The sequence below is a fragment of the Physeter macrocephalus genome, chromosome 14, assembly GCF_002837175.3.
Source record: "Physeter macrocephalus isolate SW-GA chromosome 14, ASM283717v5, whole genome shotgun sequence".
Classification (NCBI taxonomy): Eukaryota; Metazoa; Chordata; class Mammalia; order Artiodactyla; family Physeteridae; genus Physeter; species Physeter macrocephalus.
This window is the reverse complement of record NC_041227.1, coordinates 33532010-33558272: the sequence shown is the minus strand read 5'-3', so window position 1 is coordinate 33558272 and position 26263 is coordinate 33532010. Positions and strand designations below refer to the sequence as shown.

The 26263-nt window shown below is 38.4% G+C and overlaps 1 protein-coding gene across 3 annotated transcripts in view; it reads right to left on the bottom strand.

Moving 5' to 3' along the window:
• Window positions 1-266: 266 nt before the first annotated feature.
• The window catches only part of PLCB1 (phospholipase C beta 1), a 705446-nt gene continuing 679449 nt past the window's right edge, over window positions 267-26263 (bottom strand). For 2 of the 3 annotated variants that reach the window (XM_024123662.3, XM_055090385.1), the window contains exon 32: window positions 267-3496. In XM_024123662.3, the coding sequence (XP_023979430.1) occupies window positions 3269-3496 (228 nt within the window). In that variant the 3' untranslated portion in view covers window positions 267-3268. The remainder of the gene's footprint in view (window positions 3497-26263) is intronic. The other variant, XM_024123663.2, reaches the window with a different exon arrangement.

The window sequence follows — 26263 nt, the reverse complement described above, 5'->3', positions numbered from 1 at the left end:
GAGGTGGTGGACTGACGGAATGATGACAATTGTGCCCTCTGACACAAGAATTGCAGCCTCTTGATTTCCTGCACAGGCACTGATGTGCCCCATCAGGGTGGGCATTACTTCCCTAAAAATTGGCATCAATGCTGTTCCCACCTTCCTGCCCGTCAGAAGAAGTTTGGCCCCAACACCACGAAATAACAGTTGGGTTGTGTTAAGAAATTTTTATTGTTTCCTTTGGATTTGTGATGAAAGCACATAAAATTACACGTGGAAGAAACTTCATGCCACAAAATTGCATAGAATTATTACAAAAATGTGAATTATGCATTTTAAATAATTTGAGATAGAAGAACCAAAATATGTACATTTTAAGAGCTTCAAATACTTTGTCCTATCGTTTTTTCTTCTGAAAAGGCAAAAGTCACAATGTCCAATCCATCACAAACAATATTTATACAGTGCACAAGCACAACATTAAATTCAAAGTAATGCAAGCAATGGCCCTTTCTTTCGAAATTATTTAATGACAGCTTATCTATCATAGGAGTATTAATTAATGTATGGTGATATTGAAATGGTAAAATGAACTGTTAAAAACCAAAAACACATGGCATGTCATTAGAACTTTGAAAATTCTCAGTACATGGCCAAAACCATGTTATTCTCAGTAGTGTAAGGGTATCATAGGGGCATATCTAATTTAATACACAGCTCTACTCTCTATTATAGGAAAAACCACAGTACAGAATTTCACACATTCAACAAAGAACAAGGCAAATACAGAAAGGCACAAAACTGCACATCTTATAGACCCTTTTTCTTTATCTTAGTCTACTTCAAGTAATATTAATATTATTAAATGATAGTATCACTGTAGTAACTTCAATGATGCAAGATGGACAGTGTTACACGCTACCCCCACAACTGCAAAAAGTGTCATTGTACAGATATAAAAATGTGATGACAGGAAATGGCCAAATACAAACATATTGCAAAATGACTAGAGTCACTAAGATAATGAAATCCAACTACCAAAACTGTTTTGTGTAAGTCAAGGTTATTCAACTTTAGTCTATCTCTGGACTAAAATGTGATACAATGTTCTGTAATAATCACCACTGTGTTTGGTTATTAATGCTATTATTAGTTCATTCTTCTGCAATTTTAGCCAGTCTGTAATTTTGTTTATAAAAATGCAGCATTCTATTTTGACCATTCTTGCTTCCTTATGATTAATGCCTTTCTTTCAAGGTGCAAAAGTAGAATGATTTACAAAAGAGTTCTCATTCAGTGGAAGTTAAGTTTTATTAAGTGTCTAATTAACACCCTAAGTCCTTTAGATCAAAATATAATCATCTCCAAAGGGGATGGGAATTTTTTCCCCTTGTGTCTCCCTAGATGTGTTTTTTAATCAAACACTCCTTCCTAATGTTTGAACTAAGCCCTCATTTTGATTAAAACTTAATTGTGATCCCTAGTTATTGCTTAAAGTTAAATAGAATAATTTCCATAAAAATATTAAATTCTTAAAACACAATTTTCAGGACACAGGTAGTTTTGTGTTTTAAACTGTTTTGCTAAGCTACAATCAGACAGGTTTAAAGCAAAATAAAACTGCACATCTTGCTTCAGGGCTTTAACTTCAATGTTCTTTGTGTTACTCTCTAAGTTATATTTTCCTCTATATAATGATCCTCTCTTACTTAAGACCTTTCAATAATGTTTTAAATCAGTTTTACCATAATATAATTTGTTTCTCCTATGCCACTTAACATAGGAACTTAACAAAAAGACAGTTAAGTGAATTAAATGTACATAGTAAATATATAATGAAAGATTTTTTTATGTGAGAAATAAATTGAAATCTGTTTGATTTAAAAATTATGGAAGATACTAATACATTTCCATATTGCTGTCCTATACATTTTTGCATATTCTGACCATTAATACAAGCCTAAAATACTTAAAATCCAGTTTTTGATCTTACCAAATATACATCAAAATCATATTATAAGTTCTCAATCTACCTCAACTTGCATCAAAGCCTCCATCAATTGTTTCTTAGAATTTTAATGTAATTTAATATCCACATAATGTAGATATTTGACCATTTTCTTCTCTATCGTTGAATTTGGTTTTATGTCTTGTGGAAGAGATCTGGGTTATTGCCAATTAAGAAACTCATATCCACACTCATATGAATGTGTGTGTGTGTGTGTATGTGTATGTGGTGTATATGTATGTACTTATATGGCTGAGTGCATACATATATACATGGAGATAACATATACCATTTATATGTGGGTCTGTGTAGTCTCTAGATAAATATTTAATCTTTATCTCTATATTAAAAATAAATGAACCATAAAGAAAGTCAGACAGCAAAATAACTGCTGGAACCTATTCACTCTGATTGAATCTCTGCTCATCATACATCGGCTCAACTATTTTTATTCAATTAAAAAGATCTTTGTAGTTGTCTAATGATTTTAGGCCAATGACCAATGAATACCCAGACTTTGAGTGCAAATAGTCGACTCAGATAGCACGCTGCCTGGAAGTGTGTGGCCAACTTGCTCACGCAGCCAAATGTACAAGCCATGTTGCCAAGTCTGGGGATGGCTTCACTGGACAAGTACACAATCAAGGCAGAAAACCAGCTTATTTGAGTCCCTATGGTATCCAATAAAGCCATGTCAGCAACAAATACACTGATGCCTCTATGATAAATAAATTAGCAAATTGCAAGCCGCCAGTGCTTGCAAAGCAAAGGATGAAACAATCTAATATGCATGTTAACCTGAAGATATGGTAGTTGAGGGGCAGCTAGAAAAAAAAAAATGCTCAAAGTTGGCTGTTCAATAGTGTTAAATAGTGCTATGCATTTCTCAACTATTTCTATTACTTTGACATACTTTACACCAGAGCTTCAACTAAAAACATGAGCTTGCTTTTCTTCAAAGAAGACACTGTCCTTCATTAAATGTTCCATGGAGCCTGGAAGTTGCCTGCTTTGAATTTACTACTGGAAAGAAAACCAAAATCCCACCACATACATGCACTCTTCACTAGTAGACCTGCAGTAGTTTCCACATAACACATGGAGCCTGGGTATGGGGAAGCTGCATGGATCCTTCCTTCTGGAACTCTCCCTCCAGTGTGGATTTTAATCTAAGGGATGCTTCTCAGGAAGATGCTCCTGGGCAGTGATCTTTGTAAGAAGAGAGAGTCTGATGGAGCTGGAGTAGCCATGCATGTTCTGAAGGCCAGGCAGAAACAATCACAGGGGAGTATCAAATTCTTTTCCTGGGTTTTCTCCTTCCAGTTTCTCACTGGAAGGAGGCTTGTGGTTCAGTTTTCCAGGGTCTGAGGTCAGCAGGAGAGGGGCGGAGCTGTGATTGCTGTCTTCACTGATCTTCCCTTTCATGGCTTCCTGCACGAATTCCAAAATCTCCAGGGGCAACCTTTTGAACTTGTCTTGGTACTCCTGCTCTAGCTCCACCTGCAGCTGGGAGACAGCAAGAAAGAGGATGATTTTTTGTCATTTAGGTTTCTATAACCACCATGTAGAAACTCCTTGAAAGAGATGTACAAAGAGGGGAGGGATCCATTAATTTTAATATCATGATGTAAAACTGAGGTTCGTTGGACATGTCATCTGTCCACAGCTAAAAGTCAAGGTCAGGTTATGTGTGGCATAATAAAGCTAAAGACCTGATGATACTATAAATAAATACACACACACACACATGCAGAGGTGGGTCTGTTGAAAAAGTTTACAGAAGTAATATGCAGTGATGTGAAGTTCTTAAGCGTAGAGATTGGCAGTTACCAATAGCTGAGGATGTCAAGGTCAGCCATGAATCAGGCTGGGAGAGCCACAAAGTCAATTGGAGTGGACAGACGGTCACGGCGTGGGCTTTATGAAGTCCAGCCTCACCCAGAGCTAAATGCATTTTACAAACTGAGCATACTCACATAGCCAACCTGAACTTCTATCCTCACTTATTTTATCACCTGTTTATTCTGATTCCTTTTTTTCTTTCTAATTTTTATTTGCTTCATAAACTGTTTTACCTACCTTTTAAACAGCCTTCAAATTTATCTGTTTAATGCTCTGGAGAATTTTTAGACTTTTAAAAGTCACAGAACCCTTTCTTCAAATGCAGACTTGTGGTGGCCTCAGCCATAAAACAAGTAAAAGCTGGGCATCTGGTAGAAGTGGGGTGAGGGGCGGTGGGTGCTGCCTGCTAGGACGCTCTGCTGCTCAGAGCCCAAATGAAACCCAGGATTTTGAATAAAATTCTCTTTGCTTATTGAATGATAAGCAGGGAGCTTAATCTTAGAAATGGCGTGAGAGACTAAATGTTTTTCCTAAACACCCAAGATCTTGCATTTCTCAGCAGCTCCCGGGTGATGCCGATGTGGCTGGTCTACTTTGGACACACTGACGACCTTCCTGTCCTGGTTCTACTCTGAGCTCCCAATTCTACTTTTGGTCTCAATCCTGGCTGTATGTCCTTTATCTGCAGCTTCAGTGCAGTCTGATCCCTGACCATCTGGGATGAAGACAGTCCTCAGGTCATCTGCCCTGCAGTGTCCTGATCCCTCTTTCTTCAGTGCCAGCAGCTTGAGAACATCCCCTTTGGTTCAATTCCTTTTTGTTCTTGCTTCTATGCCAGAGAAGTTTTGCCAAAATTAGTACAGATCAGTAATCCCTTATTATTATGTATTAAGTATTATGTATTAACTTTGCCAAACTTAATAGAGATCAGTAATCCCTTATCTGCAATTCTAAAATCCCCCAAATTCTGAAATTGAGAAGCTTTTTATAAATTTGTAACAAAATCATTGACTTTAATTGATATAATGCTATTTATAATCCTTATTTAATCCCACTTCTTGTGAATGTCCATACATGGTACTGTAGACATATTAATTTGTTTGATTATCGAGGGTGACCTGGGCCCCCTTGGGATATAATGCTTATGGTGTATGCATCATATTCCTTTTCTAAAATCAGAAGAATTATGAATTCTGAAAAACAAGAGGCCCCAAGAGTCTCGAATAATGGATTGTGGATCTGTTTGAATGAGAATTATTTTTTTCCACATCAAAAAGTGCCTGATAGGGCTTTCCTGGTGGCGCAGTGGTTGCGCGTCCGCCTGCCGATGCAGGGGAACCGGGTTCGCGCCCCGGTCTGGGAGGATCCCACATGCCGCGGAGCGGCTGGGCCCGTGAGCCATGGCCGCTGAGCCTGCGCGTCCGGAGCCTGTGCTCCGCAGAGGGAGGCCCGCATACCACAAAAAAAAAAAAAAAAAAAAAAAAAAAAAAAAGTGCCTGATAAAAATGGCTTGGCCTGAGTATTGAAAGTCCCTTATTCTCCCCAAATATCAAATATTGGGTATTCATGAATATGTTGTGCTGGCATGTGAATTCCAATAAACCAAGAAGGAAACACTCTACGAGAGGGATACTCACAGGGCCTGAGATTCACATTGCCATGATGTGGTAAAGGCACATTCACACACAGCTCCACCCTCAGCACGGAGGACAACCCTCCGGAGCATCAGATATAAGAAGACAATGGCCAGTTTCTCCCCAGGTGGGACTTTTACACTGACACACTCTGGCATAAGTGAAATCTCAGCCTGGTGTCTGACAGTTTCCATTTACCACCATTCAGACCACGTCATGAATTTGCCTCAATTTTAGTTCAGCAATGCATGCAGTTAAAGTTTAGTTTCCAAAATATGTAGGGAAAGGGAGAAAAGCATGGGGCCCTATGCTTAAGAAACAGTGGATTTCATTTAGGTTAGACTGGGGGACCTTCAGTATAGATATATTGCACCTGACCTAGACACTGATTTCTCTTAGGTCATTGGTGGCCAAGACCCTATGGTGCTTAATAGGCTGTTTCCTTTTTTAATTTATGAAAAAAAAAAAAAAGAAAATATGAAATGTGAGAAAATGCCAAATAAACACTTAAACTAACATTTTCTGGTAATTTTTAATAATCTAATTTTAATAATTATTATTCTGCACCCAGATCAGATATGAGGGTATTTTTCCCCACACTGCCAAGCAATTCTCTGTGACACCAGCTGGGTGTCCTACAATTGAACTCGATTCTGACACTATACATACCTGGAGATAGTGTCAGATCCCCCAAGTTAAGGACTCAGTCCTACAAGACTTCCCCGCACCCCTCCCCCAACTTTAGAGGCCAATTACAAGTCCAGGTTGTCACCTGTGCTTCTGCCTGACTGGCTATAGTTTGGAGGTTCCCACAATCCCCTCACATAGACTAGTTTGGTAGAGTCGCTCACAGAACTCAGAGAAACATTTTCTTACTAGATCATTTGTTTCTTATAATTTATTTATTTATTTTTTTGGCTGTGTTAGGTCATCATTTCTGTGCAAGGGCTTTCTCTAGTTGCGGCAAGCGGGGGCCACTCTTCATCGCGGTGCGCGGGCCTCTTACTGTTGCGACCTCTCTTGTTGCGGAGCACAGGCTCCAGATGCTCAGGCTCAGTAGTTGTGGCTCATGGGTCTAGTTGCTCCACGGCATGTGGGATCTTCCCAGACCAGGGCTTGAACCAGTGTCCCCTTCATTGGCAGGCAGATTCTCAACCACTGTGCCTCATTGGTTTATTATAAAAGGACACAACTCAGGAACAGCCAGATGTACAGGACAAGGTATGGGGAAAGGGCACAGAGCTTCCATGCCCTCTCCAGGTGGACCCCTCTCCCCAATCTCCATGTGTTCACCAATGTGGAAGAGCTCTGAACCCTGTCCTTTTGGGGTTTTATGTAGGCTTTCTACGTAGTCATGACTGATGTAACTCGTTGGCCACTGGCCAGTGAACTCAATTTGCAGTCCCTGCCCTCTCCCAGGAGGAGGTCAGGAGGATGGACGTGAAAGTTTCAACCCTCCAATCATTAGCTTAGTTCCCCTGACAACCAGCCCCATCCGTAGGTGCTTCCCCAAAGTCACCTCATTAACATAACAAAAGACAACTTTATTGCTCTTAACACTAAGGAAATTCAAGGGTTTCAGGAGCTCTGTGCCAGGAACTGGGATGAAGACCAAATGTATATTCCTTATTATAAATCACAATATCACAATAATAATAATCTAATTTTATATTTTTTTTAATTTAAAAATTGACCCAGCTGTGGCTAAATTATAACTTTGGTAGATTCTTCCTTTTATAATGGATTAGTGGTAGATTTTATTATACTCTAAACTATTTTAATAAATTACTATGATTAATTTATAAACTAAATTAAATGTACATTAAATGCTATATATTTCACTCTTTTAAAGAAGTCTTTATTAATGAATGAATTACAAAGGTGCATTTACTTGAATTTCAATTTAGAGCTTTTCTCTTTATTTTTTTCTTCTTATAAATGGAACACCTGTTCATTATAAGAAAATATGAAAAGTATGCAGGGCAAGATCTGGCTCTCTTTCTAAAAAGCTGCATCTATTAGGAGTCTAGAGCCCAACTAAGATCAGCTATGCTGAGCCCAGATCAGCTGACCTCTGTAAAGTCATGAACTAAATAAATATTTATTATTGTCTGAGAAGTTTTGTGTTTTTATGAAGTATTATTGTAGCATTTCCCCCATGACTTCCATAATTTCTCTCAAAAATGTTCATGAAATTCTGTGGTGAGGGCCTCACCAAAATCTGAGGATGCTCAGGTCCCTTATTTGAAATGGTGCCTATAACGTATGAGCATCCTCCCATTAAATCACCTCTAGATTACTTATAATACTTAATACAATGTCAGTGCTATGTAAACAGTTGTAAATTCAATGTAAATGCTAAGTAAATAGTTGCTGGCATGTAATAAATTCAAGTGTTGCTTTCTGTAACTTTCTGAAATTTTTTTCAAAGATTTTCAATCTGAGGTTGGTTGAATCCATAGATATGGAGCCCATGGATATGGAGGGCTGACTGTATACTAAAACATAAGGCAATAATTATGCTACTTGCCAAGCCACTTCATCCCAGCTAACATGTGCATTCTAGACCTTGAAAGTTTTGTGTTAGAACTGGAGTACTCTCTCCTTATAGATGCCTGCTATTAAGCCCTAGTGAAATTGAGTCCCCCTAAAACAGAGTTCCCCTGCCAAGTTTATAACTAACCTCTCTATCCAAAACTTTATTCCCTTTCTTATCCCACCTTGGTTCCCCTTAGGATTGAGGAGTATCAAAGAAAAGGGGAGACTGAAACTGAGAAGAACCCTGCGGGACACTCCTGGGTACAAAAGCTCCTCCCTGTCCCCTGTTTCTTGTTTGAAGAAAAAGGCTTTTAGTCTTGTAGGCCTTCCCTGAGTTTCAAGGAGCAGGCACAAGCAGTCACTAATTAGGGAAGTGAAGGAATGCAGAAACAAAGGAAAAGCAGTTAAGCAAGAAAAGTAATGACAGCTTAAACAATAGTCAGTGATAAAACAAAGTTCTAGTTTCTCCTCAAGAGATATACATAACAGTCTGACACATATCTCTGAGTTTTTCTACAGAAAGTAAGATCCCCCCACCCAGGTGGAGGATGGTGACTACATGCTGACCACAAGCACATAGGCCCCAAACTGGTTGGAACCAGAAGGCTGATGATTAAGATTCTAAGACACCACCCTGTTACCTCAGCACCAATCAATCAGAAGAAAGTCATGCACCCTGCAGCCCTCACCTCAAATGTTGCCTTTAAAAACCCTCCCTGAAAGCCATTGGGAACTTCGGGTCTTTTGAGCATGAGCTGCTCATTCTCCTTGCTTGGCACCCTGCAAATAAATGCTGTACTTTTCTTCACTACAACCCAGTGTCAGTAGATTGGCTTTGCTGTGCAGTGAATGAGTGGATCCAAGTTGGGTTTAGTAACACTAGGAATTTTCTATTTTTAGTTTGGTGCTTTCTGTAGGAAGACTCAGCAGAGGACTATCATAGCTGGGAATAAAAATGAATGTGAAAAAGAAAAACAATTTTGATTCTACCAAAATGATTAATCATGGTCCAGAGACACCTTGTCAAAATGAAAGTTGCTATTGTACTTAAAATACCAAAAGATGGTCGAAATCTTTGAAGATCTGTGCTCTGGGCTAAGGAAGCTAAGAGACTTGAGTGAATACACATTCTGCACATTATTAACCATTATTTTTTAAATAAGGAAACTGAAGCCTACACCCAGGTGGTTTAGTGCAGAATCAAGATCTGAACACCAAATTCTTGCCTCCTAATCTAGGCTCCATCCCCACCATTCCAGGCCAACCCCTTCCCTCTGTAAAAACAGGATTTGTGAAGATCTTAAAAACCTGATATTCTGTGTGTTGATAGAAGAATAACAAATAACTTCAGTGTATTTTCCTTATGTGTCTAGGATATTAAAGTTGCTGTCACAAATAACTGGGAAGTGTCTGTTAATGAAAAGTGATGCTCAGGAGGGGTTTCATGGCATAGGGTCTTACTGACATGCCCTCTTAACAAGAGAGTACAGGCATACTTCGGAGATACTGTGGTTTCAGTTACAGACCACCGCAATAAAGCGAATATTGCAATAACGAAAGTTACATGAATTTTTTGTTTCCCAGTGCATATAAAAGTTACGTTTATATAATACTATAGTCTACTAAATGTGCAATAGCATTATGTCTAAAAATACAATGTATATGACTTAATTAAAAATATTTTATTGCTAAAATTACTAGCAATCATCTGAGCCTTCAGTGAGTTGTAATCTCTTTGCTGGTGGAGGGTTTAAAATGTTATGAGAATTACCAAAATGTGACATAGAAACAAGAAGTGAGCAAATGCTGTTGGAAAAATGGTGCTGACAGACTTGCTTGACATGGGGCTGCCAAAAACCCTCAATTTGTTAAAAAAAAAAAAAGTGATATCTGCAAAGTGCAATAAAGTGAAGTGCAGTAAAACAAGGTACACCTATTCAGGCTCTTGGAAAACAAAAGGGTCTCTAATCCAGCTGCAGTTAACCTGGTCTATTTCTAAGCCTTCACTGGGCTTTTCTGTTTGTATCTGTCATGCTTGGAAGACACCGGCTGTTCATTCCCCCTATGTAATTCTTCAGTTTAGGACCTGTTTATTTGGTCAGCTGGCTGTTTTCCTGTTTGCCATTAAGTGCAGTCTAATTTAATCAGACTATTTCTGTAAAGAGTTGGATACTCCAAGAAAGGATAAGCAAATGGAAAATTGCAATAAAAAAAATCTGGTTTAAAGGAAAAAGAAAGATCTCTTGGGATAGAACCAATCTAGTAAATATTGGTAGTAAATTGCAATGAAATATAGAACCACAAAAATAATGATGGTAATACAATGAAAGTAGTAATTGCAATTTACTGTGTGTTTACTGTAAGGCATGCACTGTTCTTAAGACTTTTCATGCACGAATCAATTTAATACAGGAATATTAATTTCAAAATCTCTAAATTCAAATATCCATGGGGACCAAGAAACAACATAAATCTGTGAATTAGGTTTGGTATAAGGCAATAGAGGAGTACCAACACCTGTGGCCAACTGGAATTGTATTTCATGTTTAAAACACTCAAATTCAAAAATGTTAACAAGTACCAAGAGTCAAATAAAAAGCTCAGTTTAGTCTGCAGTTTGTGGCTCCTGATTTAGCTGCTCCATCAGAAGCAAGGGCATGACAGCAAAGCATGATTTATGTCCACTGGATGGAGGCTAAGAAGGCAATACCAGAAGAATCCCATTCTCTCAACCACAGAAACCCTAAAAGAATCAATAAAAAGCCTCAAGTCAATGGAAATAAAAGCCATGCAAGGGCTAATTATTTTTAGATGAAGTGTGTATTTTTTCTCCATCAAGTGGAATACCACCAGCAGGGAAGAACTGAACTTACATTATGATTTCAGCTCCTATGCTGAGTCACATTAGAAACAAATGTTTATAGTGCAGATGGTGCTGCAATCATCTCAGAGAAGTGGGAGTCCCAGGGAAACATCATCCTAGGAAAGTCTTGGGCTGGGAGCCCTTCAGACCTGCCAAAGTGGCCTCCCAAGACTTATTCTCAAGGAGGCCCTGCCCTGATATGGGCCTCCCTTCAGATCAGTGTCCTCACCTGCACACACCTGTCTTAACTCCTTTTCATTCTTAATTACCCACACTTGAGCCCCAGCCAAAACTGCTCTCCCTCTTGATTTAAAGCCTGTGCATTTAAAAAGCAAGAGATAGGCTGTGTTGTGTCCTAGAATGAACTCAGCCACATCCCTAGAGAATGCTCTTCTCCCAATCACCTAAAATTAGTTTTGGTTTTTCTTTTTCTTTTTGTAAATGTGAATTTCAAGAGTGGTTAGCCATACTCGGGTTTTATCAGGATAATTGATTTTGATGTTTAGGGAGCAAGTATTTTCTAATTAGATGGTCACTCCTTCTAAACATGATGTTTATGTCTTCTGCTTAAATTACTGTGGTTTTAGGTTGACCGTTTACAACTCAATCTGAGGGGAAACTAGAAATTTGATTTCTTGGCCTTGGAGGGGTTTGGAGCAGTCTGGTTTTCACTCCTGAATTCTCCATCTCAGGTCAAGTTGGCAACTATAAAGAATTTTCTCAGAACCAGGAAACTGAAATGGGGCCAGGTAGAAAGGTAAATGAGAGACTGGGGCCAGGCGAGAACTGTGCGACTGCAGAGGGTGGTCCTTGGGTCCTTGGTTACAAAGAGGAGCCGCCCAAAATTGCCAGCTAGATTGCTGCCACATACCTGCCCAAGGTTGCTGCATCTGATTTTTCAAAGGAAGCTAGCAATATGGACTTTCATGTTAAATCTTCTTGTTTGTCAGTGTTAGCACCTAAATTAGAAATTAAAAAAAAAAAAAAAAAGCCACCTTGCAGGTCAATTTGCAACTTCCAGAGTATCTGGGTAATATATTATATAGATATGTCTTTGGACCTGATAGGCAACCACCCAGAAGTCTGCCAAGTCCTCCCAGCTTAGGGATTGGCTGCCATCCTCTTTGCTGCATGAATGGAGACATAACCACATCGCGCTGGTGTTCTGAATCTGTGGCAAGGCACTCCTCACTGGGAAGAAAAAGACACTTATACCTGGAATAAGCTTTTGACCCTATTCTACTCAGCTCCTCTGGAAGGGACTTGCTAAATAATTTGAGATGTCTATTTTCTTATTCCCTCCTTTATCAAAATTTGGTGATGTGACTGCTAAACCCACAGGGTTTGGAATGGGGAATCTGATAAACCCAATTACAAGTTGTTGTATAGAAATGCTCTTTTTTAAGTCTTCAAGGCCAAATCCTTTCTCTGATGGATCTCTTTTTTTCATGAGGTCTGCAGAGGTGATTTGGAACATAAAGTGGTTACTCTGCTGACTTATCTTTGGGGTCTTATATGAGTGGCAGTCAATTCAGAGTAATTCTAGGTATAGCAGATTTGAATTCCATTATCTTGGTCTACATGGTAAAAAATGACAAGTTATCCCCCGAATTTACATTCACCCTTTCATAGTGTCTGCTATGCCTGGATGGCAGCTGCCTAGACAAGAACAATGTTTACAAGCCCCCTCACTACTTTTGCACCTAGGGGGGCACTTGACCAGTTCTTGACAATGAAATGTCAGGGCCAGCTTGTTAAAAGGCATATGGGGGCATCTCTACTGTCTCTTTCCCTTTTCCAGCAAAGTCCTAGAGGATGATGGAGCCACATTATGAAAAGAATATGGTTCTCTAAATTACCATGTGGAAGCCTGTTGTCTACCAACCAGAAACACCCACAATGGACTGTTATATGAAAAAAGAAATAGAATTCTATTGTATTTTGGTGCTGTTTGTTACAGCAGCCAATGTTATGCTAACCAATACATTCTCACATATATAATTTGTGTTGCATGATTTATGTTACGGTTAAGGGAATATGTGTAGTTATGACAAGTGTTTCTCCAATTTATGATTCATCTTTATTAGGCAATTTTATGCCATAAAGATGGTCTCTTAAGGTTGCTTGGGGCATATTTGGCTATTCTGGATTTAAAGTAAAATTAGAGAATAATCCTAACAATAAATCTTGAGTACTTTATAGCTATTTTATAGCTATAAGAAAGAGCTAGTGTTATGAATCCCAGGGGCATTATAATTTTCCATCAATCTTTGTTTCTCTTCTACAAGAAAAGTGTTGGGTGAAAAAAATCTCCATTTTCTTCCATTGTTATCACTGGATTAAAATGTATTGGGTTGGCCAAAAAGCTCATTCAGGTTTTCCATACATCTTATGGAAAAACCCGAAAGAGATTTTTGGCCAACACAATATATAGTCTATGGCTATCATGAAGCTATTCTTATATGGACAGAAATGGGAGACTTCAATTAAGTAATACTGCAAATCAATTTTAAGACATTATTCCTTTTTCTTCTGCTTCGAGAACAAGGCTGAACTAGTCAGCTAAATCTTAATTTCTGCTTCCAACTTGCCATCAGCTGACCATCTCCTGGTGTGGATAACCCCAAGGCTGCTTCTAAAACCCTGGGTGATGTCTTCAAATCACCCAATCTAGGGGATTGAAAGCCCTTCTAATGGGTCATAGGCATCCTTACTTACACAGGGATAAATGACTTTAGGAAAAGCTACCCTAGCTTTTCTAGTTCTAGTTCTCATGTGACTTTGCTGGCCAGAAAGCCATCCTAATCCCAAATTAGGGAACATGTCGCAATACTTGCAATACTGGGCTGGATGGCAAATGCCATCGATTCATGGTTCATTCTCTACATTTACTCACTTTTTTTCCTCTACTCCCTCATGAATTATTTGATTTATTCATTCATTTATCCAAAATTTACTGAGTGCCCTCTGTGTACCTGGCACTGTGACTAATGCTAGACATAGAGACATGAATGAGACACAGCCCTGGTTTCAAGGAGTCCCCAGACCAGTGGGAGATGTGAAACATAAAATAATAATGTGATATGCTGAGATAAATACCATGATAAAGTGATAAGCAACATACAGCAGTAGCACAGAGGAAGAAGTGATCATCTCTCCTTGGTATCCCAGAGTAGGAATTACCTAAGACCAGAAGTACTGGACATCATTAAATTCCTGTCCCTTTGCATACTTGTTCAGTTGACTGCCACTTAAATTTATCAAAGGCTCACCCATATCATTTCCCTCTTACTCTCTGTGGCACATCCAATTACATTCCAAAATAACTGAAAAAGTAACAACATAAGAACTCCAAATTATCTTTTTAAAACATGACTACTTTGTCTAATTGTAGGCTAAGTAAAATAAAACACTGTAAAAGTTGGAAATACCCCAGAGATCAGTGACCAAGAAATAATAAAAACATTATTAAATGCATAATTTTTCATAGTGCTAAATGAAATCCCACTCAGAAAACCTATCAATCTAATCCTTACCTATGAATGACCATCTTTCCATACATGTCAATCAAATATTATAGAATTTTCAACTGTGGGTAGAAGATTCCAGCCTTGACTTCTTCGAGGTGGAGAAAACTTCCTCTGCTTAACACTTCCAGTTATTTGGAAAGTGTATTTCAAGGCTTCCTAAAATTTCCTTTCTCGAAAATGTATAGTATCCTTTTGGTAATAATGGTAAAACAAAAATGATTAGGCCTGGGGCAAGTGAAGTGGGTGAAGTTACATAGAGTATCAGCATCACCTGGGATCTTATTAGAAATGCAAGTTATCAGGCCCATGCCAAACTTATTGAATTAGAACTCTGGGTGTGGGGGCTTAGTGATCTGTGTATTATTAAACCCTCTGGCTGATGCTGATACATCCCAAAGTTTGAGAACTACTGATTTAGAACTTAAGGTAGCTTTGCAGAAGAGTCTTATATGCATGGATTCTTGAGAACCATTTGTATATTTAGTGATTAAGTCTTGCCAAAAAAGTAGTGTCAGATTTGGACAGTATTTTGTAAACCTAAACAGATTTGACTATCGCCAAGGTACATGTATCAGATGTAAAGTACTGGATTCAATGACATTGAAATCTGGATTATTGAGGCTGTAGCATTATAATCTTGGGTGGCGGGGAGGCTTCTCATTCAATTCAGAAGTAACTATAGCAGTGATAGTCATTGTCCAGCCTACAGCCCTTTGGACTAACCATTACAATGTAGACTGTCCTATTTACAACTGCCTGCTTTCTCTAGTAGAGAGCACAGCTGCCTGGAAGTGCAGCCCAGTAGTTGGCGTAAGCATGTACTCTAGCTCCCTTACCCTTTAGATGGAATAACTCTAAGGTGCATCTTCTACATGGTCTCCCAATAGGGTTGAGCACCAGTTGCCCATGGTTGTAACTTGCTTGATAACAAACACACTTTTTACTGCTGCCTTCCCTTTCCTGCCTCCCTTCCCTACCCTCTACTAGTTTCCTTGGATCACTTATCAGAATCACTGTGTGTACTCAAATCCTTGTCTGATGGTTTGCCTCTGGGGGCACGCAAACTAAGACATTCACTTAGTTTTTTAATTTATTAGCTGGCATATATTAGGTGTAAAAATTACAGGGATTTACTTATAGTTTTGGGATTGATGTGCCCTGACATATAATGCAGTTTGATATTATTTGACTTGCTTATAAATTACTTGAGCTGAAGATCTACCATAAATTGTCCAATGCTTAGATTTAAGTTGAAAAACAGTCATTCCTTTCTGAATCTACACAGATCTATTTGGCCTTGAAGCACATTAAATTCAAGCAGCAATCCAAGTAAATGTGAATTTGGATATCTTTTGGTCTCTACTATATAGACTGTAACCTCAGTGGTCATATATAATGTAGCACAAATCTAAAACTGCTGTGAAATTATTTCTGTGGAGAAGAGACATTGATGTACAGGAGAAAAGATAGGCTGTGTCTGAAATGTGCCCAGCAGAGTGATGATGTGTGTTTATTTCCCTCTTCATTCAGCAGCATATGGAACAGAGGGATAAACTCAAATGCCAATTGGTTTTGGTGTTTTTGTTACATAACATTTCAAGTGAAAGAAAGGCTGTCAAGAAAAATTATGCTGAACATTGAGATGAATAAATAATGTATGATGTACTGAGCATATTCAGAAACAGTTTATCCCATCAAAAGAAGATCAAATGTATTTTGCAAGAGGAAATATGTTACTGCACTGAATTTAGTAGCAGAAGCATAATGATACCGTTAAGAAAATGGCCTTTGCATTAAATAATAATTGAGTAACAATTCCAGAGATATAATGTATGTTTAAAGGAAAAGCTTTCTGCTTTAAAATAAATATCTGCTAAAATGTTTATTTTCAATGTTTTTCTAATAAATCAAGTTGATACTTTTTTCTCTTTAGCTTGACTTCTAACCAAATGCTCTGTCTCAAAGAAAATGACCCACCTCACCAATTAATAAATTATCCTTTGTTTATATTTCAAACAAACATAGTAAGTGCATAATTCTTTACTAAGAGTTCCTGTACCTTGATCACATGTCATTAATACAAACATACAAACTAAACTTGTTTGCTTTATGCAAGTATGTTAGCAGTTCAGACTTGGGAGCCAAATGCAATCAACATTTTCAAGGAGAAATGCCACTAATCAAGACATGGAACCTGATTTAAAATATGATCTTTTGGATTAAAATATAATCAGAAATAGAATTGGTGATTTGGCTTTCTTTCACCTTTACTCAGCCATAAATTTCTATTCACTCTTTTTTTAAAAATGTATTTTATATTGGAGTATAGTTGATTAACAATGTTGTGTTAGTTTCAGGTATACAGCAAAGTGATTCAGTTATACATATATCTATTCTTTCTCAAATTCTCTTCCCATTTAGATTATTACAGAATATTGAGCAGAGTTCCCTGTGCTATACAGTAGGTCCTTGCTGGTTATCCATTTTAAATATAGCAGTGTGTACATGTCAATCCCAAACTCCCAATCTCTCCCTCTCCCCATTCACTTTCTTATCCTACTCCCCTAAAATATTTATTTTTATGTCTAATATTTACTTAATAAATCTGTAACCAACTTCTTGGAAAATATGTAACAGAATAAAATTGCAAATGCATCTGTCATGGCCACCATGATGGTATGGACTCTTCTGAGAAAGTTGTATCCACTATGAGGTCAAAATGATGAGTTGAAAGCCAAGCAACTGGTTGGAGTTATTTAGTTTCTCATTGAACTTGAAAACTAATGAATGGTTATTCTATTAGTATAGGAATTCTTCCTGTGAGTTCTCTTAAGACATCAGGAAAATTTTGTGCAAGAAACAAATGGGAGCACACTGATAATTCCCTGTGGAGGTGTATGAATTGCTACAGTTAATCATTGAATTGACTAATGAATATTTATTGAGCACTTACTAATGGAAATGGCTGGCTCTGTGGTAGTTGGCTTAGGGAATCCTGAATTGTGTTTAACAGTTGTCTCTTAAGGGTTAAAAACTTAAAATATAATTGGTGAGCCAAGGTAAAGTTACACAATAACATGAGCTAGTCATACAAGATGAATTGCCAAATCAATACGTATTATTGATTTGGAAACTGTAAATCACTGTGGGGAGATTTGCATCTGAGTTAATCCATGAAATCAAAGCCTCCAATTACCAAACATGAAAATGAACTAATCACCAGTGTCTTAAGCACAAAGTTTTTCTTCCACTAGGCTTTTAGTAATTTTTCTGTCATAGTTGTCAAATAACAATGACTATTACTATGAATATTTATTAAGCATTTATTATATGCTGGGCACTAGATTAAGTAACTGGAATGAATTATATGCATTATAATTACCTCTTTGAATTCTTACATTATTCTATGAGGTAAATACTACTATCATTTAGTGGCTATGTCACACAGCTGATAAATAATGAAGTCAGAATTCAAACTGAGTTATTCTTACACCACAGTTTCTACTTACAATAACCTCCTCTTCTATCAAGCATTAGCAAAAAGCCATATATTTGTATTCCCTCAATGATTCACTAAAGCAGAAAGTTGGTAGACACTTTTATATAGAATAGTGGAAGAACAAAGGCAAAATTGATATACATTGTCATAGTAGGTAGAAGGGAGAGAGGATATTATGTTCTCTTTTCCTTCCCTCTCCTAGTCCCACTGTGTTATCCAGGTCTTACCACATCCAAGTAGACATTTATTCAGTTGAATAGTCTATATCTTTGAAAATATATGACATAGTCTAATAGACTTAGAGTCTACACTGAAAAAAAAAAGACTTCAACAAGAAATATCTGACTGGGTTTCCCTGGTGGCGCAGTGGTTGAGAATCTGCCTGTCAATGCAGGGGACACTGGTTCGAGCCCTGGTCTGGGAAGATCTCACATGCCGTGGAGCAACTGGGCCCGTGAGCCACAACTACTGAGCCTGAGCATCCGGAGCCTGTGCTCCGCAACAAGAGAGGCCGCGACAGTGAGAGGCCCGCGCATCACGATGAAGAGTGGCCCCTGCTCGCCGCAACTAGAGAAAGCCCTTGCACAGAAACGAAGACCCAACACAACCAAAAATAAAATTAATTAATTAATTAAATATATATATATATGTGTGTGTGTGTGTGTCGACTGAAAAAAATACATAAAATAAAAAGAAATATCTGACCAATGCCTTAGAATTAGGAAAGGATCCTGAAAACGTCCAGAGAGATTAAAAAAAAACCCAACAGGTTCTTGAATTAATAGAAGTGTGAGGTAAAAAATTCAAAAGGTTTTCCAAAGATAACCAGAATGCCACCTCTAGAAGGAAAAGTTCTCCGACTCAGTTGTGTGGGATAAAAGCACTGCTACTCAAAGTACTAGGATGAGCAGTATCACATCAGGCTTACCCCAGACCCAATGAATCAGAATTTGCATTCTTAACAAGATCTCTAGGTAATTCTTATGCACACTGAAGTCTGAGAAACGGATTTAAAGATATTTGTTATTAATTTTAAAATGTGCATATGAAGGGTTAAACTGAAAAAGTTTAGGTTGTGCTATTTTGAAATATTTTCTATTTTCAGCAGATGTTATAAGAAAGTTAACGATTTGGTGCTTCTTTGAGATGAATTCAAGGTATTGAGCCAAATAAGATTGAGCTCACTCTTTCTAAGTACTGGCCTTAGAAGTGGATGAACCAATTAGCAATAGGAAGGGATATCATACCAGACACAGGGTGTGTTATGGAGTTATAGCAATCAAGAGATTGGTGCAGACACAAGGATAGACAGGTTAACCAATGGAATGGAATAGGTGGCTAAGAAACTGGCCCATGCATGTATGCAAATTTTATATATGAACATGGTGGCATGGCAGATGAGTGGGAAAAAGAGGAATTATTTGATAGATAAAGCTTTAAAATATGGTTATCTACATAAATAAATATGAAATTAGATCCTCACCACAAACCATGCACAAAGATAAACTCCAGATAGATGAAAGATTTAAAAGCCAAAGCCAAAACTCTGAAACTTTTAGAAGGCAATATAAATAAATATAATTCAGACCTTGGGGTAGTTAAGTATTGCTTAAACAAGCCTCAATAGCTAATGATAAACATTAGAACAAAAATTTTAACACTTAAAATTAAGAAATCTGTGAATCATATGATACCCTCAACAAAGTAAGAAACAGGTATGAACCTGGCAAAGATGTTCACAACACACACATCTGACAAAAATGTAGTATCAAGAATATACAAAAAAATTGCTATAAAGAAATGATAAGAAAAAATAACCCAATTTTTTAAATGAACATAAGATACAAATAGGCATTTTACTTAAGAAATATGTGTGGCCCAAACCAGAGACACAACAAAGAAACAAAAATGAAAGGATGATCATTCTCTTCACTCATCAGAGAAAGGCAACGACCACAATGAGATGCTATTTTATTCCCGTTTTATTGGGAACTCTTAAGAAGTCTGACATGAATATTGATTGTTGGCAAGTGTCTGGATCAAAGGGTCTCTTAGGGAAGTATAAAGTGGTAGAGTTACTTTGGAAAACAATTTAGCATCTTCTTGTAAAACTGAAGATTCATATTCCTTATGACATAGCAAATCCACACTTTGGTATACAGTCAAGAAAATCTCTTGAACAGAATTTCTGTATTAGGGGACATGTGCAAGAATGCTTGTTGAAGATCCGCATATCACAGCAATAAACTGAAAATCCCTAAAATGCCCACCAAAAGGAGAGCGGATAAATAAACTGTAATATATTCATGGTGTAAAATGTTAGAAGTCAAAACAAACTAGAGTCACATCCAAAAATATAGATAAACTATATATAGATATAATTAATTTTATTAAAATTTTTTATTAGTATGCATAGTTAAAAGTGCATTATATCACAAGTGTGGTAGATTGATATTTTAAAAGGCCACACTTATTCACTCCTCACTTGTGACTTTTTTTTGTCAAGAGACTATGACAAAGGTGACACTGCCCTAGCTCTATTTCTCAAAAGGCCTTCTGTGCGTCCGCTCTTGCTCTTTGAACCCTGCCACCAGCATGTGAATAAGCCTGGGCTTGCCTTTTGGCAGATGAGAGACCAGGTGAAGAGACCTGATCTTGCTGAGGCCATCCTAGACCAGCCTAGAGCCAGCTGACCCCCAACCATGAAAGAGGGTCCAGCCAAGATCAGCAGAGCTCAGCTGAAACATGAGTGAGACCAAGCAAGACCAGAAGAGTCCCAGCTCCCCAACTTGTGACTAATACTAAATGCTTATTGCTTCAGGCACTGAGTTTGGAGTGGTATTTGTTATGCAACAACAGCTGATACAGTAAGTGTACGAATTTGTGTTTTTTCTTTCACAAAGTGAACACACCCATTTAACTAGCACCCAGATCAGGAAAGAGACCATGACCAGCACTGGAGAAGTCCCCCTTTTGCCACCTTCCAATCACCTCATCCTGTCCCCAACCCAAGGTAGCTACCCTTTTAGCTTCCTATAAATGTAATAATATTGTGTATACTTTTGTATCTAGATCCTTTCATGCCGTGTCTTGTTTGTGAAAAGCATCCATTATGTTGTGTACCATTGTGGATTGTCCATTCTCATGGCTGTACAGTATTCAATAGTGTGAATATATTACGCTCTATTTATCCATGTAACACTTGATAGACATAAGGCGGATTCCAGTTTGGGGCTATTATAAACAGTGCACATTCCTGTAGGTGTCTTTTGGTGAATACATGTGCTCATTGCTGTTGGGGTTAGTCACATATTTTAGTGAAAAACATAGGTATCAAGAGATTATATACGGTGTAATATTTCATTATGATACTTTTACCTATGTTATCATAGTTCAGTATGATACTTTTAAACTCATATTTTATGAAATTAAAAACTAAACCAAAAAAGCTGTTATAGGAATATATGCATATGATGTAGATAGACATGTGCATATATATGTATATACATATACATACATTTATGTGTATAATGCATGTATGTATATCTATACCTATGTAAATACAAAAATACAACAATTATATATACAAGATTCAGATTCATGACTACCTTGGAGGATTGAGGGTGGGGAAAAAGAGGCAGGGGTACCAGAGGGGGGAAAAAAACAGTGTTCTAGTTTTTGTGTTGTGTAATTATTTCAAGGGTAGTTATTATATTATAAATAGACCAATATGGTCTTGTACAAACCAGTGAGAAGGGTGTGTCATGAACTAAAGATTATTATTTATACAATTCTGTACACCTGATATAATATCTATTAAAAAGTAGGTAGAGCTACCTAAAATGAAGTAGGCGGTTAGAACCGAAGGGTCCTGAAAAGTCACCAACCCATGTGGCAATTTTATATTTGAAAAGACCAAAGACCATGAAGTTTAAGTGACTTGGCCAAAGTCATTCAGATATTTTCATGACATGAATCCAGAGTGAAAAAGAACATTTCAAAGGTAGGTTGATTTTTTTTCCTCTACGGTTTATGCTTGGTATGAATTCTGTTTCCTTACAAACGCCAACTTCTGTTCTTGAAAATGTTGCCAACATAATCTAGCATCGTAGGTCTCAATTGCTTCTTAAAATGTTCCTGCTTTCTTTCATTTGAAGAATATTCTTTCTTCAGATAAATTTTCTAAACTTTCCTATTAAACTTGCTGGAATGAAGTATGAGGAAATTAGAAAAGTGGGTTGTTTTGTTTTGTTCTGTTTTGCCAGTACTGTCATTAATTGCAGCATATTTCTCACATTTATTAGAAGTTGGAGGCAATCCTGGGTGGGGAAGCACTGGTGATTTGGAGTAAGTTCTGTTGCAGCTGGGTGAACTTGGCTTTTATAGACTTCCCTCTCAAGTTTAAATCAAGAAGATTTGGCCACAGAGTTACAATGGAAAACTGGCATCATTTTCCCATTACTTATTGTTTACCTAAAAGCACAACTCAAAATATACCCTAGCCTTCATTTCTCTTATCAGACAATCCCTTAGAATTGGTGGGGGTGGGTTGGGGGGAGGACCTGACCCCCCCATCCCCCTTTTCTGAAATGTTTGACTCTTTCTCTCTTCTAATCACAAGCTCAAGAATGTCAATAGGGAAAGATTTCCAGATCAATTCTACATTTCGGTCACATCCCCTCCTTAATCAGATGTTTTTGCTACTTCCAAAACAGACAGAAACTCTAAATTTCACCATGCACACGTCATTTAAAATGTCCCCCTCCCTGTTAAGTTATTTAAACTTTTCCTACATATCAATTAGTTTGAAATAATACGTCTTTAGGCTATCCATTAATTGCTGCACTGTAGACATGATCTGTATTTAAAATTACGCCAGGAAAATTAAGCTGCAGCACAAAGGAGTCTTGGCTATAACAGAAAAGGCTTCTTAGCCCTTCAGAGAAGCAGGAGGAATAACCGGGACAGGGAATACACAGGGGACCCCTTTCTGAGTTTGTCATTCGCCAGCGTGAGATGTGAAAACAGACTGCTCCAGCTGTAGGCTCTTCTTCCTTGCTTTTCAGTTTTCATTTTGAATTCTTACTGTATTTGGTCATGCGAAGGCAGAAGAAAACGGTTGTCAGCCAAATGTCCTTTTCTAGTAGAAATTTATTATAAACAGCCTAAAGGCAACTCGCCTTCGTAATGAATTTCCCAACCTTTCCTCCGCCTGCAAAGACAACACATCTTGGTCTGTGATCTTGGTTAATTTTGTAGGAGGTAAAGGGGATGGAGAGAGGAGAGGTGTGGGCAGCTGGCAACCTTACACACCAGTGCCTCAATTTTAGTAAACACTGTGGTTTCATTGGAAGAAATATTACTTATAAGGAAGAGGAGGTGGCAGGATTCCCTGTTGCTTGCTGAGAACCCCTAGTGCTTTGTGGGTTATGTAAACTTCCCCCTGTCCTAATCAAGACTCTAGGTGGTGCTGAAAAATGCCCTTTGAGATCTGACTCACTCTCACCCTACTGAGTGGTAGTTTCAACAACTGAGGACCGTGGCATCGATTTTTAAAAAACAGAGGGTGAAAGGAAAGATGGAAAGAAAGTTAGAAAGTGACTCACGGGTGACGTTTTTTCATATCCTCCCTACCCAGGAAAGTTTAAGTGTATGGGTGTTTATTTTGCCTTCGAGTGCTCACCCCTTTTCTCTCTGGCTTCTTGTTTTTGCCTCCCTGTGATTAATCATTTTGACTTTAGGTCTGGCAAAGGCAAGTGCTGCGGAGTCATTCTTGCCCTCTAGTGGTGAAATGGTACCTTAATGGGCACGTCTCCCCGTTACCCGAAAGTAGTGCGGTCCTATGAAACCTTTGTAAGCAGAAATGGCCTAAAGCGAAGAAGCTTAGGACACATCTTGCTAACAGATGCACAAAATAAATCGAGATAAAGCACAAATGCTCACAGACACAGTTCACATCTCTGGCAGCTTGACGCTGAGATGCTGAGAGTAGTTCCTGGAGAAGGAGCTTGGCAGTGCCCCTCTCCTGGCTTGGGGTCCATTGTAAAACAGATGTTGAGGGGCTTCCCTGGTGGCACAGTGGTTGAGAGTCCGTCTGCCGATGCAGGGGACACGGGTTCGTGCCCCGGTCCGGGAGGATCCCACATGCCGCGGAGCGGCTGGGCCCGTGAGCCATGGCCGCTGGGCCTGCGCGTCCAGAGCCTGTGCTCCGCAACGGGAGAGGCCACAACAGTGAGAGGCCCGCGCACCGAAAAAAAAAAAAACAAAAAAACCAGATGTTGAATGCTATTCTCGCCTTTTTTCAAAGTGGAAATGCTCTTCAGATTTCTTTTTGTTAGCAAAACAGGTCCTAATATAGGTCTTTCATAAAAGTGCAGTGGCATAGAGTGAACTTTCGAAAAACAGGGGATTCTTTACTAGAAACGCTTTAAGACAAGTAATGTTTAGAGCTTGGGGGAAGCATTTTCTTTGTAGAATAATGCTTTGGCCAGAGTCCACCTAATCATATAAAATGTCTCGGCACAGGAGATTTTGAAGGGGCAGAAACATACCATTCTGGGTGTCATTGTTTAGGAGATTCACACAGAAGTAAGATAATATTTCTAGGGAAATGTTTTCATTCCCTGTCTTGTATTGAATTTATAACTTTGAGGCAGTTATCCTTAAGTCTTTACATTTTTCTCTGCAGTACAAGGGTTCACAGCAGCACTAACTATAATAGTCAAAAGCTGGAAACAACCCAAGCGTCTATCAAGAGTGAAATGGGTAAGTAAATTGTGATGTATTCAAATACTGTATAACAATGAAAAAAATCCAACTATGGCTACATACAACAAATAAATGATGCCAGATGCAGAAGACTATAGACTATGAGTCGGTTAATATAGAGTTCCAAAATTTCTAGATAAAATAATCTCTATATTGACTGAAGGTGGAATGGTGGTTACTTCACGATGGAGGTAGTATCGATCAGACTGGCGCCATGAGGGAAACGTCTAGGATGCTGATAATATTCTGTATCTTGATATAAGTGGTAATTTCATAACTGTTTAAATTTGTCAAGCTGTTCACTTATGACCTGGACATTTAATGTTTTCTCCCTGACTTTCACCTATGGACTAATAATGTATTTTACTTCTTATATGCCCATCATTTCTTTTAAATGTTCTTTTTCTTCTTCTTTTTTTTTTTTTTTTTCTGGATAAGCTACTTTTCAGAAACTTCAATATGTATATGTTTTTGTGCCATCTTGAAACTCATGTGGTTGGTAGAGGTTGATATTAGGGATATTTCCACTCACCAGCTGGGTGATGCTCACCTTACCTCCCTGGTCCTTATTTCCCCATTGGTCTATGGACTGTTGCACTGTAAATGACGGTGTAATTTCTGGCCACCCAGGGGCTGTGATAAAATCAGAGCTCACTTTCAGGACACTGGGAGCTGTCTGGGAGCTACTTAGATGTAATTGTGCTGTTGTATTAAGCTTCCTCTGCCTGTGATATCTAGCACTAGGGAGATAGAAATGGCAGGTGAAGAGTATAAGCAAACAACAAACATTACACAGAGGGGAAAGAGTGGAGGAAATCAGAAAGAAAACAATGCTTTTGGAGCTTTGTGGGGACTTCTGGCACTTTCCCATCTTAGGCTGTAAAAGTGACCCTTCTCACACTTAAACAGTCAACCCCAGAAAAAGGAAGTGCCTCAACTCGCAGTTCGCTGTTTGTCTAGGACTGAGCCTTGGCTGATATGACTTGAGAGCAAGGGAAAGGTGAGGAGAGGGGATTGCCTGGACCCACAGGCTTACTCTGAGAACACTGGGATAGAGCCAGCTGGGGTCCTGCATGGGTGAGGTTCTCCTCCACTACTTGGGACACGGCTGTGACGTCAGTTCCAGAGTAAGTGGAATAAAGTAATTGAACAAAGTGGGCAGAGGAGCTGTTTTCATCTCTAGTGGAATAGCCCTAGGTTGGCATTAGACCCTTGCTTGGTTAGAGGCAGTTGGCCTTCCTCGGTTTTGTCCTGGAGGATGGTTTTGTTGTTGATGAAGAGGAACAGTCTGTAACGGGGCAATTTTCTCAAGTTCTTCAATTAGCAGTTAGAAAAATAATCATTCTTTCTTTTGGGAGACCTAATGAGAAGACACTCACTAATGTCAGTAGCTACTCTTTAGAAATGACACTCAGAATCCCAGGTGTAGTTGAAATGACAGAATAATTAAGAGGCAGAGCAGAAGCACAAAATAAAGAAAAAAAGCATAGGGCCGATGGCTCTGATAGACAGCAGCCGCTATGGTGACCATGGCAGACATCACTAATCAATTGTGGCAGTCTTCTTGGGTCAGTCTAGATAGCCATGGAATCCTTATCA